The 25009-nt window shown below is 33.0% G+C and overlaps 1 protein-coding gene across 3 annotated transcripts in view; it reads right to left on the bottom strand.

The window, feature by feature from the left end:
• The window catches only part of LOC134529402 (ataxin-2 homolog), a 258555-nt gene that overhangs the window by 220305 nt on the left and 13241 nt on the right, over positions 1–25009 (bottom strand). For all 3 annotated transcript variants that reach the window (XM_063363436.1, XM_063363435.1, XM_063363437.1), the window contains 2 exons: positions 16719–16926; positions 7996–8123 (listed from right to left, as the gene is read on the bottom strand). In XM_063363436.1, coding sequence (XP_063219506.1) covers positions 7996–8123; positions 16719–16926 — 336 coding nt within the window. The remainder of the gene's footprint in view (positions 1–7995; positions 8124–16718; positions 16927–25009) is intronic.

Genomic DNA, 25009 nt, shown 5'->3' with positions numbered 1-25009 from the left:
GCATTACTACAATCATGGACATGTGGAATTACATTACATAAGTGCTAATTTTCCCTTAAGATTTTCAGGTTAAGAAAAAGCTCTTAAGGGTCCTCAGCTAGATTAAAATACAGTTTATGGCAACATATTTTTTAAAAACATTCCTGAGGAGAACAACTCCCCCTCCCCCTCAAGAAACTTTCATATAAAAAATACGATCATATATTTCTCATTGCGCTCCTCGTTACGCCTAAGATTACAACGGGTGTTTTGTAAGTAAGACTATAATAGCAAGACTTAACAGAAATAGTGTGGGACCGCATGGGACAGTGGCACTAGCAGTAAGAAAATGGCCTCTCTTTGTGTAAAATGATAATATCGAAGGCGTAGCTATAGATTTTTTATGATTGAAGTTATGGAATGAAACTCAACTAACACTCGCGGAAATAATCAATCTTCAGTGATCGAAGTTATCGAGTAGAGCGACTTGAACACGTACGGGGAAAAAAAAAAAAAATTCCGAAAATCATCAGTTACACGAAAAATCGTAACTTTTATTATTGCAATCGTAAATGCGTAATAACACAAGGTAATTCGTAGCGATTACGATTGAATCGTAATTGTTGGCATGTCTGCAAACAAAACTTAGAGCAGTCTGTGATCAAGCTATTTTTATTCACTGTTACACCCACAAGTTAAATCTTGTTCATTCACAGTCTGTAAGTTACATCAAACAGTGCAAGGTATTTTTCATCTCTCTAACAGTGCTTGGCAGTTTTTTTGGAAAATCAACGAAGAGGATGCAGGCGGTGAAAAAGAGGTGAAAAAGAGGTTTCCCGCGCTTGCTCAAACTCACTGGAATTATAATAGTAAGCTTGTAGAAACTGTGTACGAACACAAGGAAAATATAGCAGATCTTCTAAGAGCTATGATAGAAAATGCTGACAAGTGGGATTCCGAAACATTATGTTCTGCCCATGGTCTTTTATCACATTTGAAAGATTTTGATTTTAATTTCTTTCTTGTCATATTTTCGTACATTTTCCCGCAGTGTGATTTAATTTTCCAAATACTTCAAGCTGTTTCTGCATGAAGAAGATTGAAAACTTTAAAACCTTTATAACGATTTAATAAATGATTTTGACCGAGTGTGGGGAAATGTTTGCTCAGAGTGTGAAAATACTCTCCAACAGCAAAACACGCTCGTGTATATTTTTCCTCAGGTGAGGATAAAAAGTTATTTACAGAAGACTTTTTTTTTCAAATTGTGGATGCCATTATTCTGCATGTAAATCAAAGATTTTCAGAAGTACCCAAGCTAAAATTCGTAAGCTTGTTGGATAGCAAACTTTTCCTTCAGCATGCACAAAACTTCCCAGAAGAAGATTTTGTATCTCTGAAGAAAAACTACGGGAAATTCTTTGATTTACCAAGCTTAAGAAATGAGTTGTACGTTTTATTCACGGACAGTGACATGCACAAATGTACTGTGTCAGATTTCCAATTGTATTTGGTAGCATCCGAACTAAGTGACGTATTTCCAGAAACCCTAAAACTTTCAAAGCTTATCTTGACAATGCCAGCTACAAGTGCTTCAGCTGAGAGATCATTCTCAGCTTTGAAGCGAATTAAAGACTACTTGCGGAACAGCCAGCGTCATGAAAGATTGTCTGCCCTTGCACTACTCAGCATTGAAAAAAAACTGCTGCAGAAACTATGTTGTGGATCATCTTTCAATGATGATGTGATCAATATCTTTGCAACTAAAAACCGTAGAATTGAGCTGAAATATAAAATTTAAGGTAAGAAGTACATTTTTTATAAGGTTCTTCTCTTTATTTTAAGTACTTACTTTGCCATGTGTTGTCTGTTTATATATTTTGTACCAGATATTGATGATATTACACTCCCACTTAGTATATAAATAATGTAGAGTAGGTATTTTATTATCAAAATAATGTAAGTCAAACATTATTATTTTTCAAAAATAATTTATAATCTAAAAAAAAATGTCAATTTTTTTACCTGTGGAATAGTCAATGTTCAGTTAAGAAAACTACTTAAATAGCACCCTTTTGTACCTTGAAATACATATTTTCCCAGGGGAGGGCCCCCGGACCCCACCCCCGGCCATGTTTTGGGGTGAACGAGTTGTTGCTTCCCCTCATGTAAACCTCACGCCTCGCCACTGCAAGAAACTCCTAAATATATACATTTTCAATTGCATGATTTTAAAGCTATGCAGTAAATTGTATTTACATATTTTATATGGAAATTTAAAGGCATAAGAAATTTGTTATTTCATTCTTTTTTCAAAATATAAACTTGTGACATGCTCTTACTTAAAAAATTACTAAGTGCGAATTTGTTTGGACAAATTTTCAAACTAAAAAAATAAGAATAATAAATATATTTAATTGTGAATTGCGCATAACGAGACCTTTACAAAATCTTTTCTCTTTGATTTGATTGGATTACTTTCTGTGTTTTATGGGATAGTTATGCATTTGCTATAACATGGTGACTAACCGTGGTCACAAATGCATTTAATTGCACGTAATAGTTCACCGAATAAGGTTTATTATAGAACATTGGACTATGTATTCAATTTTTCGCTTCACAAATGACCAATTTAGCAGAGCTTTCTCAATTAAAAAAAAAATAGCATAAAACTTTAAATTACTCAGTTTAAAAAAATAAAGCAAAAATGGTATTCACTATGACAAAGAATAAGGCCAAAAGAATGGTTTCCAGTTATAAAAACCATGCAATAAAATCTTACCAGTAAATTTGGGTTACTGAGAAACTAGTACTATTTTTATACATTACTAGCTAATTTAAATGGCCGGTATTTCCACCATACCTATATTTTGATGTTAAAATTAAATTTTTAGTTCTTATTATAATTCTTTTGTTATAACTCACTTTAAATAATTTAACTTTTTTTTTAATTTACAGTTTTTCTTTATGTTTTGAATAGAATAAAATACTCTTTTTTGTTGGATGTAATTTATATAATTTATAAAATTTCTTTTTCACAGTAATTTCACCGTTAAATGCACGAACTGTGTGAAAATGCCATCTGCCGAGAAACAAACAAGTCTTCACAAATGTAGTTTTCAACGAACGACATAGAGAACGTTTGTGGTCAAAATGGTTATACATCGCTACCTAACTTTCAAAGAGAGAAGCTTTGTAGGGGGTTGGATATAAGACTGTATGAAAACATTTGCCCCAAACACACCACCAAAAGTTTCCCCATTCAATATCCACATAACTTAGAAACGTCGTAACGTAGAAAGTCATAACTTAGAACTATCACAACTTAGAACTGTCATAGCTTAGAAACATGTAACTTAGAAACATGTAACACAAAACCACGCAACTTAGAACTGTCATAACTTAGAAACATGCAATGCAGAAACACACAACTTAGAAACATCATAACATAGAAAGTCATAACTTAGAACTATAACAACTTAGAACTGTCATAACTTATAAACATGTAACTTAGAAACACACAATGCCAAACCACATAACTTAGAAACACACAACTTAGAAGATTCTATCTTGTGTGTTTCTAAGTTATGTGTTTCTAAGTTGTGTGTTTCTAAGGTGTGACAGCACCCCCAGAAGCAGCAGAAGTAGAAGTAGATGATGATGAATTGGAGAAATGTAAGAAGGCTGTTTTATAAAAACTGCAGAAAGAAGAAGATAAAGAAGATAACTTCACAAAACTAGAAAGAAATAATGTAGGACAGCATGAAAATCCCTTGTGGATTGAAGCCCGCAGCAATTGCCTGACGGCTTCTAATTTCGGAGCAGTATTATGAGAAACCATGTCATGCCACAACATGGTAAAGAAAATGTTAGTGGATAAGGAAAAACACTCCAAAGCAGTTAATTTTTGGCAGTGTAAATGAAAAGAAAGCAATTTCTTTATACGAAGAGCAGAACAGAGTAAAGGTAAAAGAATGTGGTCTGTCTATGAGAATGGATTTGCCTTACTTGGGAGCTAGTCCAGGCGGATTGGTGGGTGATACTCGACTCGTGGAGGTGAAATGTTTGCTATCAATCGGGAAAACCAAAATCTGGGAAGCAGCAAAAACAGGAAAAATTTGCGTTCAATATGAAAATGGGTCGCTGAAACTAAAGAAAAATTAATAAGTATTTGTATCAGATACAAAGACAACTTGATAATTCGGAAACATTATTGTGATCTCAACTTGTTTAGTGATAGTGGAATTGAAGTATAGCGAAAAAAGCCAGATGAAAAGTTTTGGGATGAAAAACTACTGCCAAAACAACACAGATTTTTCATGTGTTGTTTGTTAACTGAAATCGCAGACAGTCGCATTGAGAGGCATGAAAGTTCGAGAACCAGATTTCATTGTGTCAGCCAAAAAAAACATAGGTAGACTGATGATTATTTACACAATGTAAGATTATATTCTGGGTTATGTATAATAAAATATTTAATAGAATTATATAAATGTTGCAAAGTGTAAGTATAAGTGTATGTATGTGTGTATTATCTCATAAAGAAAAATGTAGGGCTAATTAATTTTGTCTTTACTGTTCTACAAGTTATGTTTGTATATGTAACAATTGTGATATTCTTGTAATTTTTGTTAAGAGTATTAAGAAATTTCTTAAGTGATATTCTACTTGTTAAGTGATTAGAAATTTCAATTGTGCCACTTTTATACTATTCTGTTTGTTAATGAAATAGTTATGATTAAAATATTATATGCATTAAAGAGTTTAGAAATTACAATCATGCTGCCAAATTATTGATGTTTTATAGAAACAAGCATGTACCTATTTTGCATTTAATTCTGTCAAATTTTCCCTGTAAACATTAGTCTGTATGTTGCTTGGGTTATACTGCTTAAGGCCCTGTCAAACTGTCAAATTTTCATTTCCAACGCCTTCCAATATATTGTGTCAAATTAAGTTGGAGGGTTATGATGTCACCGAAAAAGTCACTACCGCAGCATGTTTGTTTGACAAGTCGGATGACTTAACTTTTCATAAAATATTTTCCATAGAGGACAGTTCTAAAATATATTGGATGTTGGATGAAATTGGCCACTTAAAATTGTGATTAGCAAAAACAGAAATTACATCTGTTTCCGTCATAATGATTCTTTAAAATTGAGGAGAACACATGGGCGATTTAAAAGGTTTTTAAGTAAGATAACTAAAATAATGTTAATATGAATGAAGTGTACAAAAAACTTTATGTGTAAAAATGAAATTATGTTTATATAACCTTAAAAAATTGCTAAACATTTATTTCAGTTGAAGCATTAGGATCGCCGCTTCTTTCAAACACCGCCCGCGCAGACGCGCGGCGGCTCGTCGTCCCCTTCTTCCTTCCCCCTCCTAGTGTATGCCTGCTTGCTTCTCCCCTCTCCTCCTCCGTTCGGCGCATGCGCGCTGCGCGGCACATATGTTATAAAAGCAGATGTTTTCAATTTATTCGGTTTTGTTCATCTTGTTCTTCTAGTATCAACTAGCTCGTCAGACCTATTTTAGTCTCTTGTGAGAGCTTGAGTAATTGTTAGCCAGCATGTAGTCAGTCAGTTAGACTTTAACCTTGTACGACGTGTGCGACCTCGAGGGAAAGAAAATGTAAGTTGGAGTAAGGCGGTGACCCTTGCCATAATGTAAACGTTTATTGAATTTTGTGTGTTTTGTCTAAATTCCTTTTCGATCGCCACCTGGAAAATTACTTTTGGAAATCATGTAAATTAATTTAATTTAACTTCACTTGTTTGTAACTGTTCTCCCCTGAGTCGTCGACGTACGTAAAACGTAACGTAATTATTCATTTTAAGATAATGTAACTTACTTTTGTAACGCACGTAATGCGCATAAGGCAGTGGGTTTTCCCTGCGTTTTGACAATCTTGTAATTTGGCAGTTTCAAATGTGTCTACCTTGTGACGCCCTCTTTCGAGGCCCCTTAATGGGACCGCGCATGTTTTGTACCACGTTGCGCCGGCGTAAAATCTCACCTCTTTTGTAGCCTTGATAATGGCTCGTTCACTTTTGCTGTGTGTGTTAAACTCTTGTTACGTAATGATCACCTTGTTATTTATTTTTGTTGTTAAGTTTTATTAAAACTTTATTATTGTTTCAAACTTGTTGTGTTACAAATACCCGTTCGCAATCCTTGCCATGCTATGGCGTTCCACCCCGTCCTTATGCCTGTAGGCATTACACAGTGTGTAATGAATGTTACCGTAAATTAAATTTATCCATTTTTAAAAAAATTTAAAAATGCACAAATAGAGTAACAAGTTCAAAAACTAAATCCAGCACTTTGACACACTAATTTAAAATTGAGATTTAAATTGAAAAATAAGATTGCTCACACAAAAACTAAACTTTGATAGTGTGACATGATTTAAAACATATTTGAAATTATCTGTCCAAAGTTATTTGACGGAGAAAATTGGGAGCCATTTTCTGTCCAATACTACCCCTCCAACTCTATTGTCAAATATACTGGAAACAAATATTTGACCACGCAACAGTGCCTTTATAAATAACTTTTACGTTGAGAATATGGAATTTCATGCTATGTTGTTGCTTTATTGATTCGCTAGTGCTTTCCTGTATCATTATTTTAACCAGCATTTCAGACTTGTTTTCATGGCAATACACATATGAAAACATACAATATATCTCACGCCACTTTTGGTTAGAGTCGTTTATGCAGTTTTGCTGGTACAAGACTTTTAGATTTCTTCACCAGATGTCAGAAACTTATGTGAAATTGTGTAATTAATATTAAAATAAGACAAATCATTACTACATACCACATAATGTTAAAAATTTTCCTTTAGAAAATCTTACAGTAAAAAAAACTATAAAAAGGCTGTATGCATTTATAAAAATCGGTAGAACTGTTTAGACAAGAACAAATAATTGATATTCTTTTATAAATATTTTAGTAGATGAACATCAATTGATAACCAAAGTAACAAATGCAAATGACTTGCACAAAAATTTACTCGATGTTCATTTAGTTAATTTTTGGTGTAAACTGTAAGTTTTATAGAATATCAAATATCATACATATCTGACTTCTTAATTCGTCTATTACGACTTCACATTACAGTTGCGAATTAGGACCTCACTCAAGATAAGTAAAAATTATTTTATGCGCACAACGCAATGTGCCCAGTATCGCTCGGAACTACCATTTGCCTTCCAACAGTGTAGCACTCGCACGCATGTAGCTGAGCCGACAACGCTGTTCTGTGAACCCCCCTAACCTCCCCCCCATTGTGGCCTGCAAACAGACCATGTGATTCACGACCACTTAAAGTGTGTCAAACCCACCTCAGCTTCATTCATACAATCAAGTAGAAGGGGCAGATGGAGAATGCATGGCGAGTACACGCAGTTTGCCTGTTTGCCACTAGAGGGCTGCACTATACTGCCTTTCAATGTTTAATCAGTTTAAAGAATGCAAGTTTTTTATCTTAGCGTCTCCAGCAAGTAGTCCACGCAATTAAACTTCAACATTAAGATATACATCATTTAAATGTTAAAAAATGGTGTGTTGTAAAATTTTTCTAAATTTGAATACATTACTCACTTTAATTAAGTGTTGAAAGATGTTAAAGCTCACCTAGAAAAAAGTGTATTTTCATCTGATTTTAGAACTAAAATTTTGCATTTTTAAATCACTATATAAAGAAACATTATATAACATTGCATTCCATATATTTTATTCTCAAGTAAAAACATGTTCATTGAAAAAAATATTGCACTTGCTTCATGCTGGAGTTTCTGCAAAAAACATGAGTCAAATTTAAATTTAAAAGTTCCAAAAATGCATTAAAAAAATTTAATTTCTTTTTTTTTGAATTTGTTTGTTTTGTGTAGTGTCCACCTAAAACATTCAACTGTTGGTGAGCATGATAAAAATTATAAATAAATAATTACTTTACAAAATCCCTCTTTTTTTAATCAATTAATTTATAAGCAGTAAACTCACCGTACTATTAGCATCCAAATCACACTCATCTCCATTACAACCAGCTTCATCCCAAGGTTCTAATTCTCGCTCCATACTTTGTCCATTATTAAATTTAGAGCTTATTGCCATATCTGTTTGGAATGTATCTGCAACAAAAGCCACAACACCTTACTATGAATATGTTATAACCAGTGTTCTTAAAAGAGTAAAAACATAATTTACTGCTCTGCAGCAGTAACTTACTAACAAGTAAAATTTTTTAGTAATGTTATCAGGTACATGACAACATTATAATCAGGTACATGACAATCAACGTTACTTTCCATTGCCCTTTTAGTATTGAAATTAGTTATTAGTGGTTTAATAATTTTAATATAAATTTAGTTATTTTAGCTATACATTTCATCGAGGTTATTAAAAACAGATAGATATAACATGATTCATGAAGGTGGGGAAAAAATTGGCCTTGGGCTACAAAAAGAAATTTAACTATTAACATATTTAACTTGGGTATTTTCAGGAAACCACGAATAAATGAAATCAAAATTGCTTTAATGGAATTAAAACTCCGGTCCTATGGAGCAAGCAAGGTGGTGGTATGTTAAGACACTGAGTTGCATTCCAGAGGAAACTGGTTCTATTTCCAGTCCGACCATCCTGATTTCCATTTCTCTTGGTTTCCCAAAATCACTTCAGGAAAATGCTGGGTTGTTTCTTACAATCTGTCACTGCCCATTCCTGTCCAATATCCCTGGTCTGTGACATCTAATATATTTTACTTGACTCTGCTCATAAAAATAATAATAAAAAAACCAGGAATTACTAAGGGAAGGAATTTAAAAAAAAAGACCAATGATCTAAATTATTAAACACTATTAGACTAAATAAGGGGATTTATACATTAAACAAAAAGAAGCAATGAAAATTGTTCCCTTTCTAGAACTTAAAAATAATATCTGATAAGTTCCTAAGAAATAAATTTTATAATGGTATCTAAATCTCCGGAAACAATTTTCTCTGACCTTTCCAATAACAAAAATTACCAATTTCACTCACAAAAGTTTTAAAAAAAAATTACTTTTTTTGCAATTTTCTGAAAGAAATAAAGACAATTCAGTTTCGCCATCCCATAGCTGTACTAGTTCAAACAAAACCTTGCATATGCCATTTTACAGTGTGTATGACTATACACTAAATCACCAGCTGGAAAAAAAAAGTGTTCAAAATCTGGGTGATGTCATATCAGAGCATGAAATTTCCCCCTCAAATTACTATCAATGAGGAATATCCATGACTTTTCCAGGTTTTAAGGTAAATTCCCTGACATTCCCTAATCAATTTCATCTTCCCTGACTTTCCAGAAGTGGACACCTGGTTTAACCAACACAAAAAATTTACAACCTAATAGCAATTGAACCAGGAGTGGAAAAAATTTAAGCAGCATCCCTAAATTCAATGAAAAATTATTCATGCAAAATCTATAACAAAACGACCCACACCATTATTATGCCTTGCTATTCTATGCATTACGAAAAAAACTATACGAAGTAATGTTTGAATTTCCCATGCTGTAAAATGCCTATTTTAATGTTAATGGTAGGCTTGCTTGGCCAGTTTTAAAAAACTTCTTGACTTTTAGGTTAAGATGGACATGGTCTTAACCAAAAGCCAAGTAGTTTTTTTTCTAAATGTTTAAAAATTAAAGCCTAGTTAATGTATTAAAATCTCTTGCCAGCTTGAACAGTAGTACCAACTAGTACCTTAAAATAACTGTATCAGAAAGGTTTATTTCTTATTTATTCTACCTTCTTTAATATAACACAATTAGAAGTCCAGGCCAGCTAACTTCGTGCTTCATTTTGTCTTGGGTTTAGAAAGTGACCTAACCTTGGTTAGAGACAAGAACATAATAAACTGTCAGACATCAACCTAATCATTTTGATCTCTTGCTGTAATAACTTCAACACTCACTGTATGTTGTTCACTTAGTATTTAAAAACAAGAAAACATTTTTATTAGCGAAGTTGATCATCCCTAGTGTTGTATTCTTGAGTCATACTTATTTTATAATCATGAAATATTTATTTTTATATATTTTTTTAAATCTTGCATTATTCTTTTTGAAAGATAGTCTATAAACTAGGCTTAAATTCCACTTGTCAAGTGATGTCAAATGATGGGCAACCCACAACACAAGAAGGAATGGCTTTTAGCATATCTTCAGGATGATGTGAAGAATGCTTTATAAGAATACAAATAAATTAGTGGCTGATCATACATAAACAGCAATAAACAGATTTAAATATGGTTGTAAAAGAAGGTCCGTAAAAAATTTCCCTGACTTTTCCATGTTTCCCCGACATACACAAAGGATTCTGAGTCATTAAAAAAATTAAATTGTTTTCTGAACCAACGTATAGACCAAAAATATAAAATGTTCAGCCTATTTAAGCTAAAATTATTGTAATGTCTGTTTACTCTTCTTTAGTAAAATTTTTGTTTGATTTAAATATAATGCATCTCAAAATTGTAAAACAAATTATAGTCCTTCAAAAAAAAACATTTTAGCTAAAAAAGGAGGAAAAGTCTAAAATAATTTTACACAAATATTATATCTTGTGATATCGCTAACCACAGAGGTAGAATGTTTAATGGTCAATTTGGGTTTAATTCCTGGCAAGATCAAACCTGGACATACCGTAAGTATGAAACATGGTGGAAGCTGCTGTGAGGAGGTGGGTTTTCTCCATTTCTCCCAGCAATGCATTCCATCAATGCTCCCTTTCCATTTCATTACACCTACAGATGTGACGTGGGATACAGTTAGCCAAACAAGAGGGGAAAAGATGCGCGCGCAAGTCTATGATATCAGCTGTTGTATAATCATCAGCTATGGCAAGTTAAATTGCGGCTATGGGGTGTAAAGGACCAATTGTTTTTACGTGCGCGCGTATGCCGCTGTGCCCTACCGTTGTCGCCTGGCCACAAACCGGGCCGTGAACTCAGTCTAGCCAGTGGCAGGGAATTCACTCAAAAAAAAGCAACGTCTACCCATTCAGCTGCCGGTAACTGTACGTGCTTGATCACTCATAATGCATCATATTCAAGTATTTGAGACAAAACTAGAAGTATTACGGCGGGCAGATTTTAATGAAGGCTACGCTTATGTTGGTTGAACTTTAGTTTTAAGCAAGTCAACTGTGCTCACAATCGTACAAAATAAGGATTTTTACGAAAATTTCATATAAGTCTGATGCTGTTGGTTGTACTAGTGGGAATATATTTGACATTAGATACTGAAACAGAAATAAACAGATGATTCAAGTGGAAAAGGTAATTAAATGAATGTTGCAAATAAAAAAATAATTATTGGCCTGACAGGATTGGTGAACAAGGTGGTGATACACGATTAAGCACTTATATTTTTGAAAAATTAAAATGTAATTATCCGGACAGTAATATCGGTTTCACTCCAATAAAGGATGGTTTGGAAAGGTACGCGACGTGAGTTGAAGGACACGCCCGGGTGGGCAAGTCAGATAGCCGACTGACGATAAAGTACATAATCACGTATCTCCTGTTACGCTGTCTCATATATTACATAGAAAGTGCGATGGGAGGCATATAAAGATAAATGGTGTGACATATTTATAGTTGAGTGTTATTCAACACATTTATATTACGTAAAGTATGTTTTCCTAAACAATTTTGGAACACATTAAATAAATTAGCCTTGTTATTTATGGAAACTAAAGCTTCAGAATACGCGATTTTGAATAACATGAGCATTTTTAGGAACGAATAAGTCGCGCCAAGTGAGGGATAGGTGTATACAGTTAACCTCTAAAGAATAAATAAACTTGAAATTTTATGGAGTGACTTAAGTTTTATATGGTGGAAAAGTAGTTGCAGCTAACACAACAAGTTTAGGATATTAATGCATGAGAAAATGTATGAAACAGTAGAAACAAGAATTGATAAAAAAAAATTAATATTTTAGTTTATTAACTTCTCATTAGCTTTATGCAAATTAACTGTCAGTGCAATTATTAATATTTTGCTAATAGTATACAGTATTTATCCATATACATAGCACATAATTTTTCGTAAAATGTGTGTTCGATAAACATGGCTTATTCAAAACTTGGCAATGCAGCAAGGCAATGCAGCAAGGCAATGCAGCAAGGCAATGCAGCAAGGCAATGCAGCATGGCATTGCTGCATAGCACAAGTTCTGTCAATGTCCAAGGTTGGTTAACCTGCTGTTGCTTAATGGACGATGAACATCTCATACATGGTTTGCAAGTGTATTTTCTGTGAGAAAGACATTGCAATGATCACAGAAAGTTCACTGTTGTGTCTACCTATGGTTGCTTAAAACCCTACAATGATTAAATGCTCAGGAAATAGGAAACTATGCTGTGTGAAGGAAGTTCCTTGTCGCAGAAAGTCATATATGTGACTGAAGGAAAAAAAAATGATTTTTTTATGAGTTACAGTGGTATTACATTAAAAATGTTATTTGGACGGTGAGAATTTGTTGTGTGTGCTTCTTCAGCAATCTCCCAATTTATTTAATTTATAATCTTATAACTTAGCATTGATTTCAGTCAGTTAAGACTGAGATGTTATTGGTGTTTCACTGCAGTAAACAAAAAGGCTGCAGTTGGTAGCCATTTTACATTCATGATGCTTTTCTCCTTGCTTCATGGTAAAAATGTGCTCATTCACAGTTAATCCATAAATTATTTACATAATTATTTTCACTAGAAATACTGATACAATTAATACTATTCTTACGGGGAGCATAAAAATGTGTTTAAAAAAATACATAGCAGACATCAACACTAGTACATACCAGGAATGCTATTAGTTTCACAGAAAACCTTGAAGTCAATTAATAAATTTTAAATAGTTACAAGTCCAGAATAATGTTTATAGAAATTTTAAATATGGTGGCAAGATATGTTTTTAAAAGTCTGGTGCGAGGCTAATTCTAAACAAAAATAGTGTGGTTATGGACTAAATATTAGGGGTGTGAGGCTTATTTGAGGATGCTGCTTATTCGGGTAAATACAGTGGTATTAACAACATATTAAAACGTAATAACTGTCAGTAGAATCAAAAGCAATAATTATTTGTATTTTATTTATTTATTTATTTAAAACTGTAACATTCCCCCCAACAGTCTTTAGACTTTTATGGTGGGAAGACAAATATAGACAAATACAAGGTTGTCAATGCAAATATATGGATAATTAAATAAAAACATGTTTTAAAAGTTATGTTAAGATTTAAAATTTTATTACAAGAACCATCTAAGTCCAGTAGTACATGTAACTATTAATGAATGTTTTCCTAAAATAATCAAACTTTAACATTCTGACGGATGTCCTCACTTTAAAATAGATACACATTGCAAACACCACCTTTTTATAACTACAAATTAAACCAGAGACCAAGCAGCATCTGATGTCTGTGAAAGGGAAATAAAGAAATAACACACCTAATACAGAAATCATAGATAATATTTGCTATGAATGAAAATCAAATTTTGTCTTTCTGAAATGTATGAAAAAAAAAAGCCATACACTTGGTATTTTTGTGATCCATCCCATAAATGTAATTTAGAAGCAAAAGTACTGTTCCTTCCAAGCACCCTAAAGATCAACGCCGATTCCAAACAGCGGTTCTGGAAAAAAAACTGCTGTCAGATAAGCGGTCTCAGCCACATCTAGTTACTTCTGCTATTTACAACTTTTGGAAGTTTTTCACCTAGCCCTGTTGAAAAGAAAAGGCACTTACTGGGTTCAGTACTATTATAAAGGTCAAATGACAAAAATCAGTGCTATTTTGGAGTACAAGGAACAGTGGATACAAAACCATTTTCAGGAACATGAACACAATAGACATGCACACAGTTATAAATAAACTGTAATTGTTAAAATGTCTGCTCACAGTTCCACTTTAACAAATCTTCAGAAATTACAATTGAAGATTAGTTTTGGGGAAATTTTTATTTTGAACGTGTCAAGTAACTTCAACGAATTCATTTTGTAAGTAGTTGGAAATTTTTTTGTGCTTGTTTGCCTTCGGTAGCTCATTGATCGGACACAAGAGACATATGATATGTTTGCAGATAGCTTCTGATTGTGTAATAACAAAGGAACTGAGTAGTTTGTGTTTAACCCATGAATTGTGCCAAATTTTTATAGTGTTGAAGAGAAAGTTTCAATAGTGTTTTCGAAAATAATGAAACAGTTTCTAGTGCAATGTAGTAGGAATGCTGGTACTAGTAAATATAAGCAGATAACAAAGCTGCCCCAAAATTTAGAGAATAATAAAGCACTCTCAGTCATGGTGTTACACATTGTGTGTTGTATGTATACAGGATATGTGAGTTTCATAGAGAAGAACACAACTGCAGGCAACATGTAAGTAGTACAGTTTATAAGGTTTCAGTAAAGTTGAATTCAACAAGGATGTAATTATTTTCATCAGTTTCGAGGACAGAAGTGCAGTGACAAATGCAGAGTTATAATTTACAACTTTTCTTGTTGAGCATATCTAACAATACCCTGCAGTTACCATTTGGGACATAAATTTAGGAAAATATTTTTTGGATTAAAAATAGGCTTTGAGTGTGTGTGCGCTCCCATAAAAACTGGAGCAGTATTTAACTAAATCAACTGATGAAAATATTTCTGAAATAATAAAGTTCCATCACTTCTTGCTTGTGACTGATAGTAGCAACAATATTAATGATACAAAACTATACCCATAAGTTATCTCAAACACTGATATGGAAATCAGATTTCAATCATGATACTGAAAATTCAAAAATTGCATAATATTGAAATATGTATTTTTAAGTTGTAGATGGTGAAATTAAAAGAGGGGTCCATTAGAGAACTGTGTAGTAGGTTTTATAAGTACCATGACTGGAGTTTCCAAAGGCATGCATTTCTTTATTAAGTAAATACAAAAATTACTGTGCAGGGCTGTATTTCATACCTAGTGCACTTCATTGAAATATGTTTCAACTGGGTGGTTATTCCTGTTACAGTGCACTAAGATTAGTTCAAAAAAAGTTAAAAAGCAGTTTGAAAATCAATCAACTAAGCTTTACCTTGTGTCTCATACATGTTCAATTCTATAAAAAAGTTTGATGAAATTTATTTTCAGGCATAACTGTTGGATTTGTGAAGACTCTTCAGTTCCAGAATCTGATCAAAATTTGTCTCATGTAAAATTTGCTAGCATTAAATCTCAGACAAGTGATAAATTATGTCATTAGGGCAAATTCAAGCAACACATCTTTAAATAAGGATAAATTAAAAACTTTTTTATGTACAATTGTTTTACACAAAACACATGGATATATTCTGAAAAATGCCAGTTAGGTAAAAGTTTTCAAAGCATGCTCAAATTGATAATGTGTTCCAGCTGAAAAAAAAAATTACAGCATTAAATATATGGTTGACCAATTTCCTAAAGTGTTGATTAAAGAACAAATTAAATCCTTGGAAACAAGAGTTCAGTTGATTCCAGTTTGGTTTTATTTCAACAATGAAAGGACTCAGGGTGGCCACTCTTCTGGGATAATAAAATTCCTGGTTTTTACCAGGTTTTTTCAAGGGTGGTTTTTATCAATATTTGCCTACAATTTGCATTTTTGTTACACAAAGCACACACAATATGATGTTTTATTGCCGTTAAACAATAGACAACTTAACTATAGGCTTAAAAATTAAATCAATGAACTTGCTTAAAACAAAACCTACCACCAACAAAAAATTTATAATCTCACGTCACAAAAATTACTTGACACCAAACGCACGTGTTTTGCCTCTCTTGCGTGGCTGGCTAATGCTGTTCTTCCCATCCATGCTACCGATATTGATTTTAACATTACACAAATTGCAAATAGCGTGTGTCCTGCACTTTGGATCTTTCTCCACCCATTCAAACTCTTCCGTATATTTGTCATTGTACGTGGTGACCGAACTCGTTCACATTTTGATAGTCTGCGCCAATTACATGTTAGTTTAAAAAATTCAAAACAACGTCCCGCACAACTAAACTTTTTAAAAAAACTCGAGAAAAGTATCCGTGATACCGTGACGCAACAACATGAGCGCAAAGTAAAAACAAATATACATACAAAACTAGTGCTACCAACATGCAGTGCGAGAAATTACTACCACCCTACAACAACGTTTTCAGCCAAAATGCTGTTGCTTTTGAATACAGAAACATAATAAGTATGGAAGTCTGAATTGTTAACGGTTTCTTACGTACTACAAAAGTTTTTAAATGCAATATGAACAAATTAACTTTCACAAAATATAGCACACGAGCACGCTGTCGTGCTTCGACGGGTGGTGAACGTGATCATTTAACAGCCGTATGTTATTGCAACCGTTACTTCATAAAAAAATTCCCGGTTCTAATAAAAATTCCTGGTTGATTCCCGGTATTCCTGGTTTTTTTAAGAAATCCTGGCTATTTCCCGTATTTCCCGATTTCCCGGTTGGCTGGCCACCCTGGGACTGATTTTAAGTTTTCAGTACATATCCATCCTTTCTTTAACCTAACTTCAGCTCTTTTTATTATTTTTTTTTGCTACAGAAGTGGAAGATGGAATCTCCGATATTGCTAAGAAATACTTATGTGACAATACACTAATGAACAGCTTAACATATTTTTCTGTTCATAAAAACATATGTGTATTTACTTACCTCTTAATGCATCATCAAGATCAATATTACGAGCTTCTATACTAATAATATATTCAGGTTGAAAAATCATCTTTTCAATAACAGTGTTTACATTTATTTGTCCAGGATTTCTTTGGTCAACACGATGTGCCATTTCGAGCACTACTTCAAATTTGCTAGAAAATGTACGGAGCACGCCTTCATATAACGAGCCATTTGCCGTCAAAACCTATAAAAATAGTGAACATTTTATGTTAGTTACAAATACATTCAAATTGGAGTTTGTTTTGAAATAAATATTTTTATATTTTCATTCTGTGTATTCATGCACAAATAAAAGCTCTATAAAGAAAAAACACAAGTACAATTACAATACTTATCATTTGAAAAATTAATATGTATAAGTTATCTAAACAACTAAATGTATCATTTGCAAAAAATAAAAAAACATTGTTTCCAGAACAGTTACAAATAGAAAATTAATACATATACATATGTTATGTAAATAGCAATATAAAAACTAAAAGGAAAACTTTAAATAAAGGACAGTGAACACTACGAAAAAAATGTACCTTTAAACTAACTGAATTATTTAAAATAAACATTCCATTATCACCATTTTGGTTTTCAATATTTCAAGACATACAGTAAAAGCCTATTGTAATCAAATCACTTTTATTAAGGTTATTAAATGTTTGCACGTGTATTTTCTTGTGCGCACTCATCAACTTGTACCATTATATTGGCGAGCATTTTAAATATTTATTACTCTCTCATGTTTATAGCTTTTCTACATGATAAATCAAATTATATATGCATGTTTTAGAAGAACTCCATTATCGGGTTCTAAACTCTGTTCTTGTGTATGCTTATGTACTTGTCAAATGATATTTTATTTACCAATGTTCAAATCAATTTATGTATATATATATAAAACAATGTTGAATAAAAGTCTATTGTGTAACTGATTTATTAATTATCAACTGAAACTGTTAAACTGATGGTAATTCCTTACTATAAGTGGGGATACATCTTGTCTATTGGATGTTTCAAATCAATTTTTTCTCCTAACAGGTTGGAGCTTCCACTAATGGAAGAACGGTCACTGTACGCTTCAACTTCATTGAGAACAACAAAAAAAATTTCATCAGAGGAAAAGGTCTATAAGAAGCTTTACAGACAAAAGGGAAAGGAAATACCAAAAAATACACACCTAAAATATTTGTATTAAAGTGTTATATGTTAACGGTAATTAAATATTCTTGCCTAATTAAATAAAAGTATGGTTTAAGGTAAATGTTTTTATTTTTTATAAATCCGAAGTTCCCCATTTTAAAATATAATCAATGTCATATTCTGAGAGAACTGTGGGTACTAAAAAAAAACTGATACCAGAAACGGTTTCAGCACCCAAAAATAAACAAGCTTTAGATGTATTTGTTTTTTGTTTGCCTATGTTATCAATAGTCATGTTTTTAATAGAGATCTTTATTACTCAGTTTCTAATGCGTTTGCGCAGCATGCTTGCAGAGAGGCCGTGGACGATAAAGGAATGCAGGTGAGGGAGTGAGTGGGAGTAGCTGCCATCAAGAGATGAGGGAGAGGAGTGCACTCTTTTTATTGGACCTTGAATATTTATAGGATTCAGGTAATACAACAGTAAAAGTAAATTTAGTTTCTGTACTTTGTCAAATAATTTTTCAATATTGTAATTTAAGAATTTAAGAATTTTAAACAGTATTTTATAATTTTTGTGTTTCTATTGAACCTTGAAAACTGTATTATTGATACAAATATATTACATGAAATAAAACATACACTTAAACACTGGTAAGTAATTTACATGCGGGTGCTAATCACAATATCTGTCCCGGTCACCTTCCTTAACAGGCATACACAGCAAATAACTTTCAATGACATGTTTTCCCTAATTGTAGAAAATGATCACTATAGGATAAATTTGGCATCATCCTGATTACTTTAACCTTCAGAAATTGTTATACTTCAATTTAAGTCTGAATAAAATTTGATTAATTTTTAGCTTCCCTTTTTGTCACTGCTGTTCACTTGGTTTATAAACAATAATATTTCTTGGCTATATCACTGTCTGGAAACATTTTCCTAAACAATGGCCCGGCATGATCCTCACAGCTTAGCTGTAAATTGCTGCTTCATTCAAAATGAGGCATAAACAAACACACTGCACAAGTAGCTAGGTTTACATCCACAACCACAAAAATTGCAATTTCTTATTAAATTCGAGGCACTCCACATAGTCAATGGCTTTTAAGATGAGAATTCTTGCACACGTTAATTCATTCAGCATAAGCTTATGAAAAACTATGACACGCTGCACTAAAACACACATATTTGCTTTAATGCAACTAAGCAATTACATGGCAAAAATTTCTGTGTACTACTTGCTAAATGTTATCTTATAGTAACTATAAGATTCACATTCCCAAAACACTTCATGAAAACTTAACATCATCTAGTCTTACTAGAATATGTCAAACAAAAACCACAACCACAAAACCAACCAAACAAAATTAACTAAAACAAAGCAATTTAAAATTAAATAAAGCATGACATGGAAAAAATTTAAGTTGACCACCTATACTTTGATATTTGTTGAAAGGGAATAGATTAAAACAGTTGTGCTAGCAGTGATATGGTAAAAGTTTTCTATCATAAAAAGTGGGAAAAAATCCTGTGAAGTCGTGAGGGCATGTGAGGAGACCTGACAGTGAGAGTGAACAGATATGACAGCTATGATAAATGTTGATAATTCACAAAATGCTTTTTTATTTATTAAAAGTAAAAACCTGGGTAAGATTTTCACACAGGATTTTCCAAATGGTTTAGTTCAAAAAAAAATATCCCAAAACCCAAAGGTTGGGTAAAATGTCTTATCAACTCCGAAACTTTACGTCTCGCTATGAATAACATTAAATTTCCAAACAAAATTCTGTCTGTCATTTAGACTGTGAGTGAGATAGTGATTTAACATTAAAATTTAAAAATAAAATTTTACTGATGCTTACTTAACCAAACTATCTAATTTTAAAAATGTATTTGTGCTATGACATTAAGTTACTGTTGTGTAGCTCCCAACAGAGAAGATTTTCAACACAATGCCAACAAAATTAGCATATAATGATACACAGTACAATATGATATTTAAAATAAACAAACATTTTTGTTTCACTTTAGAATCCAGAAAACACTTCACTATTTCCTCTCTTAGAAGAGAACATAAAATACTCAATACAAACAGCTTATTTCACAAACCAGTGCTGCTGTTTTGTATGAATATAGAGTGAAAACAAAAATTATCAAAAGTATTGCGGTTGTTCTAAGGTAAAAAAAATTAAACTGTGATATGGAAAAAGTCAACAATTGTGTATGTCATACACTAAAATTTCATAATGGTTTTCTATTTCATAAAATACTGAGTAAAAATGTGTTTTTGCCTATGATGTTATGATAGAAAATTTGTTAAAAACTTACCATTGATAAGTTTTTTTTTTCTTCTATTTAATCTCTAAGATTATAAAGACAACACAGGGTATAAACCTGCAGGGTGGCCACACACATTCTCTAATGAAATTCCTTGACTTTTCCAGGTTTTCCCTAACCTGGTCTTAATTTTCCGACTCTGATTTTGCATTTAGGCTACTTCAAGTTTTAAAAATTAATCTGCACATTTTTTTTTTAATACTGCAAGTCTTCAATAGATGGTAATTGTTTTGTATTGCGTATTCATGTCCATTTCTCGATCTTGATCGTGTGAAAATTGAATCCGTAGCACGTGATGCTTATTGTTTTAATTAAGTACGCCAAAAGACCCTGAACATAATCAAAACTTGTGGTGTAACAATGAATAATAATCGTGAGTTGAACAAAAGGGAAAATCTATCTTGTATTCATCTTACGATCATTATACATTGTTATACCACTAGATTTGATTATGCCCACGATATTTCAACATATTAAATTAAAACAGCAAGCATCACGTGCTACAGGATAAATATGTATGGGATCATGCTATCAGGATACAGGGATCAGCTTTGATACAAGATACAAATCTTTCCATCCCAGTTTTTTTATCTACATACAAAACTCACTAAGAATGAAAAATTTATTAGATTAGGTATTTACTCACCTAAATGTATTATTGCAGTCAATCACTCTGAAACGGATTAATGTTTTAACTAGTGTCTAACTAGAAGATAAAAGTACTTATAAACCTACCCATGAGATGTTATGCATATTTTACAAAATAAATAAACAAAACATCTTTCAGCAACACTAAAAACATTTGCTTTGAAATATTACTTGCAATATTTTAAAGACTTTATTTCCTCTTCTAGAAGCGCAGTTTCTTTCTTTGCATTTTCGATAAGTGCTTGTCTTTTCTTTTCTAATTCTTTAATTTATACTGCAATTCTTCTTTTTTCTTTTTCAGCACATTCTTGAGCCCTTTCTTGTTCTTTTCTTTTTTCTAAGTAATCTTGATAACGGGATCTTGCATTTCGTGCAGCATGTATCATGGGTTTCGTTATGGTAACATTTTTGACACCACCAAGTGCCACAACTGCATCGTATATCTGCCTCTGTGCTATTAAAGGTTCCTCTTTTTGGTTTTCTACGATACATTCCTTATTTACTGAAAATCCTCTCTCAAGTCTTACATTTCCATGAGAAAGAATGAGAATTTTTTTCACAAACCTTTCAAGTTCTTTTTTCACTTTTACAACTGGAAAGAACTCTAACCCATAATTCATCGAATCTATCTTGCTCTCTAGAAAAATTCTTCATTTCTTCTTTAAAAACTTCAGTTCCTGTAATATACACGAATTGGTGTTGAACTACATCAGCTTACATCCCTGTCATATACATTTTTTGTACCAAGTGCTGCAATGTGGATGTTAATCTCTTATCCCTAACATTTGACTGCAAAGCTATTTCAAGATCCAAGCATGATATACCCTTCATAAGTACATATTTCAATGGAGACCTCTCGAACAGTTTTTTACATAAAACCTGCAGACAAGTTCTACATTCTTGACGGAACTTCAGGATATCAATTTCTCTTACTTTTGTCTTGATTTTTCACAAGGCTTCCATTGTAGCGAATCCCAAATTCACCTCGTTTGCAGTAACAAGATTTTTGGATTCTGAGATGTCTACACTTGTTACAGAGCTAGCAGCATTCATTACTTCTGCCTTGACAAATCTTGACATCAGAGCTCCCAGTATATGTTTAAGTGATTCATACAAAAATGGGGCCATTGGACTATCTGACTGAAATTTTGTCAAAAAAAGGCTCTACTTCACTTGCTAGAGCCTGGAAAAATGTAAGCTTACAAATTATCAGATTATCTTTAACAGCTGAAGCCACAGTATTGAAACCCTTACATTTTGGAGTCAATTTGGGATCCTTTTTCACAGCAAAAACATACTGAATCACCTTGGGTAGTATCTGAATTACTCTGATCACCACTTTTCCATTTTCGACCCAACGGACACTACAGAACTTTAATGGAAAAAGTTTGGAACCAGAAAAATTGATAAAATCTCCACATCAAGCAGGAACATCCCTGAATAATGAGTACAAAGCCCTTAAAAATTCAATAATTTCCCATTCCATTGCCTTTATTCCTGCTTTGAAAGCACCATGTACATTGTGTAATCCACAAGTATCAATATCCAAAATCAGAGGGGCATCAGGATCTTTAGTAGCTAAACTGACAGACAGATCACGAAGGAACTTTATATTTACATTTGGGCCATCCATTGACACCTGAGAAATCTTGGCAAAGTCAATTTCTGACAAAGCTCGTGTGAATGCTTCCAACAACTTCTCAGAAGTAGCATGATTAAGAAATTCTGAAGAAAAATATCTAGTTGAAACACGTTGCTCATTTTTCTTCCAAAATTGCACAATATCCATTTGACCTAGCTGAGCCACTTTGTTCAGAGATTCATCAAACCCTACTACCAACTCCGAATATTCCATTACCTACTTCCTTTTTAAGCTCAGAATGAAAATATGGAGCGAGCCCTTCCAAAATAACATAACCAATCTTGGTTCGCTGAAGCTGCATTTTCCTAGCTATCTCAGAATCAGGAAACATTAACTGAAAAACGGACACACAGTTTGCTGCACAGCGTAGGGACTTGTGTGACATAACAGTCTCAAGACACCATATTATATTAGCACGTGTTACATTTTCATCAATAACAAATGCATTTAACCATGTAACTCCTTACGTACTGTCACAGAAACATCAAAATTTTTTGTTAAATCATTTTCAGATATGCAGGCCAGATTTGCAGACGATGTTAACACAGGTAAAGAACTCGACAAGGAAGATGAAGCAGATTGTGAGCTAAGAAACCCTTTTTCAGGCTGCTCAGATTTTACTGAATTAGGTAGTTACGAACCCGTCCAAGTTAACAGAAGTTTTTCTACTTCTCGCAGCTTTCTTATGCTTTTCACCTTGCATGTGGCTTGTAATGGCACGTCTTCCCATGTTCTTAATGAAATTGTTTTCTGACAAAACAAACACCTAGCTTCATTTTTGTTGAACTTTGATGGCAGCAACTACGACGAAAATTCAACATCTCTTAGCCAATCCTCTTGAAAGCTTGTGTTCTTGCGAATAGGCGGCATTTTCACAAATCAAATATAGACTAAGAAGTAACTAATGTATGCATAACATCCTAAATAATAATAGAGTTCTCTTCTTGCAAATAGGCATTCATTATAAACAATAAACAACTGTCCCGTTCTCACTAAATTTACGTCTAATGCGTAATAAATAAATGCAGCAAGTACATTCCCACTGTGCACCCGGTCAAGTCGTGACAAGATAAATACACCGTTGCAAATATCTCGTTCACTTGTTTAATGTCAGGTCCGTATTTACCGCGTATTCAGAAGCATTAGTCCCCATAAATATAACGCTAAATTATTTAATGTGTTCCAAGATGTTTAGGAAAATAATCTTTACATAAGATATATGCGTAGAATAACACTTGACAATAAATATGTCCCATCATTTATCTTTTTAAGCCTACCACCGAATACTTTAAATGAAGAAAATATTGTCACAGCGTAACGGAAGATAAGTGGTATCACATTTAATGCCAGTCAGCTGGTTGGCTTGCCCGCCCAGGCGTGACCTTCAACACATGTGTGTGCGCCTGTCAACCTGCTGTCGCAAGTAGCTGGATCCTTTGTTATTACGTTTAAAATTCGACAAAATTAGAACACTTTTATGATAACCTGTGGTGTAGGATGGAAAAAAAAAACACTGTTGTGGAAACTCTTATGCGTGACTGGAGAAAAAAAAATTGTGTTTGAGTGATAGTGGTATTGCAATAAAAAGTTCATTTGATGTGAGAATTTGTAGCGTGTACTTCCTTAGCTATTTTCCAATGTATTTTTGAATCTAACAAGAAATTGATTTCAATCATCTGTGACCGAGATGTTAATGACGTCTTACTGTTGCAAACAAAACAACTGCAGTCGATAGCCATTACTTTTATGGTGTTACTTTCCATCGCACCACGATAATCATGTTATAATTAAAAGTTGATTCATAAGTCAAACATTTACAACCCGCTATATTCTGGTACACGCATTTACGATAGATTGTTTATGGCACTTCTACACAAAAAGTTGCGGTCGGCAGCTATTACATTCATGTTGTTTTTTTTTCTGTCCTATCACAATTTAACATGTTATAATTTAGTTAATCCATAAATAAAATATTTACCGCTCGCCATATTTAGATACATGTATTTATTTACGAGATGTTTTATTGCACTTAACTGCTGTAAACATAACTGCAGTTGGTAATCAGTACATTCATGGTGTTTCTTCCATAGTATCACGGTAAAAATATTTTTTTTTTACTGTGGCGATTTTGTGCTAGCTGGAATTACAGACGTGCTATTCTAGACTGGGGTATTAAAATTTATATTGCGGTAACTGAATTCGCACAGTTTGATGAAAAAACAAAAGCAGCATTAATGTAAAAATGGCTTGTGACTAGTTTTGTTTACAACAGTAGAGCGCCACGTATACGACCTTCTGCGACTACAAACTTTCTTCTCGTAAGATTTTACATTTCCTTATAATTTTTATTCAATTCATGTTTTTATTTTTTTTCGAACGTAAAACCTTCGGTAATAATTGTGTCTCTCATAAAAAATATACTTTCAAACCCGTCCAAGATGTCAGTTTATCATTTTGAAACCACAGGTTACCCAACATTTAATAATGACGGAACTTGTGTCAT

This window comes from Bacillus rossius, chromosome 2 (genome assembly GCF_032445375.1).
Source record: "Bacillus rossius redtenbacheri isolate Brsri chromosome 2, Brsri_v3, whole genome shotgun sequence".
Lineage (NCBI taxonomy): Eukaryota > Metazoa > Arthropoda > Insecta > Phasmatodea > Bacillidae > Bacillus > Bacillus rossius.
The sequence above is the reverse complement of the archived record's forward strand: the minus strand, read 5'-3'. Positions and strand labels throughout refer to the sequence as shown.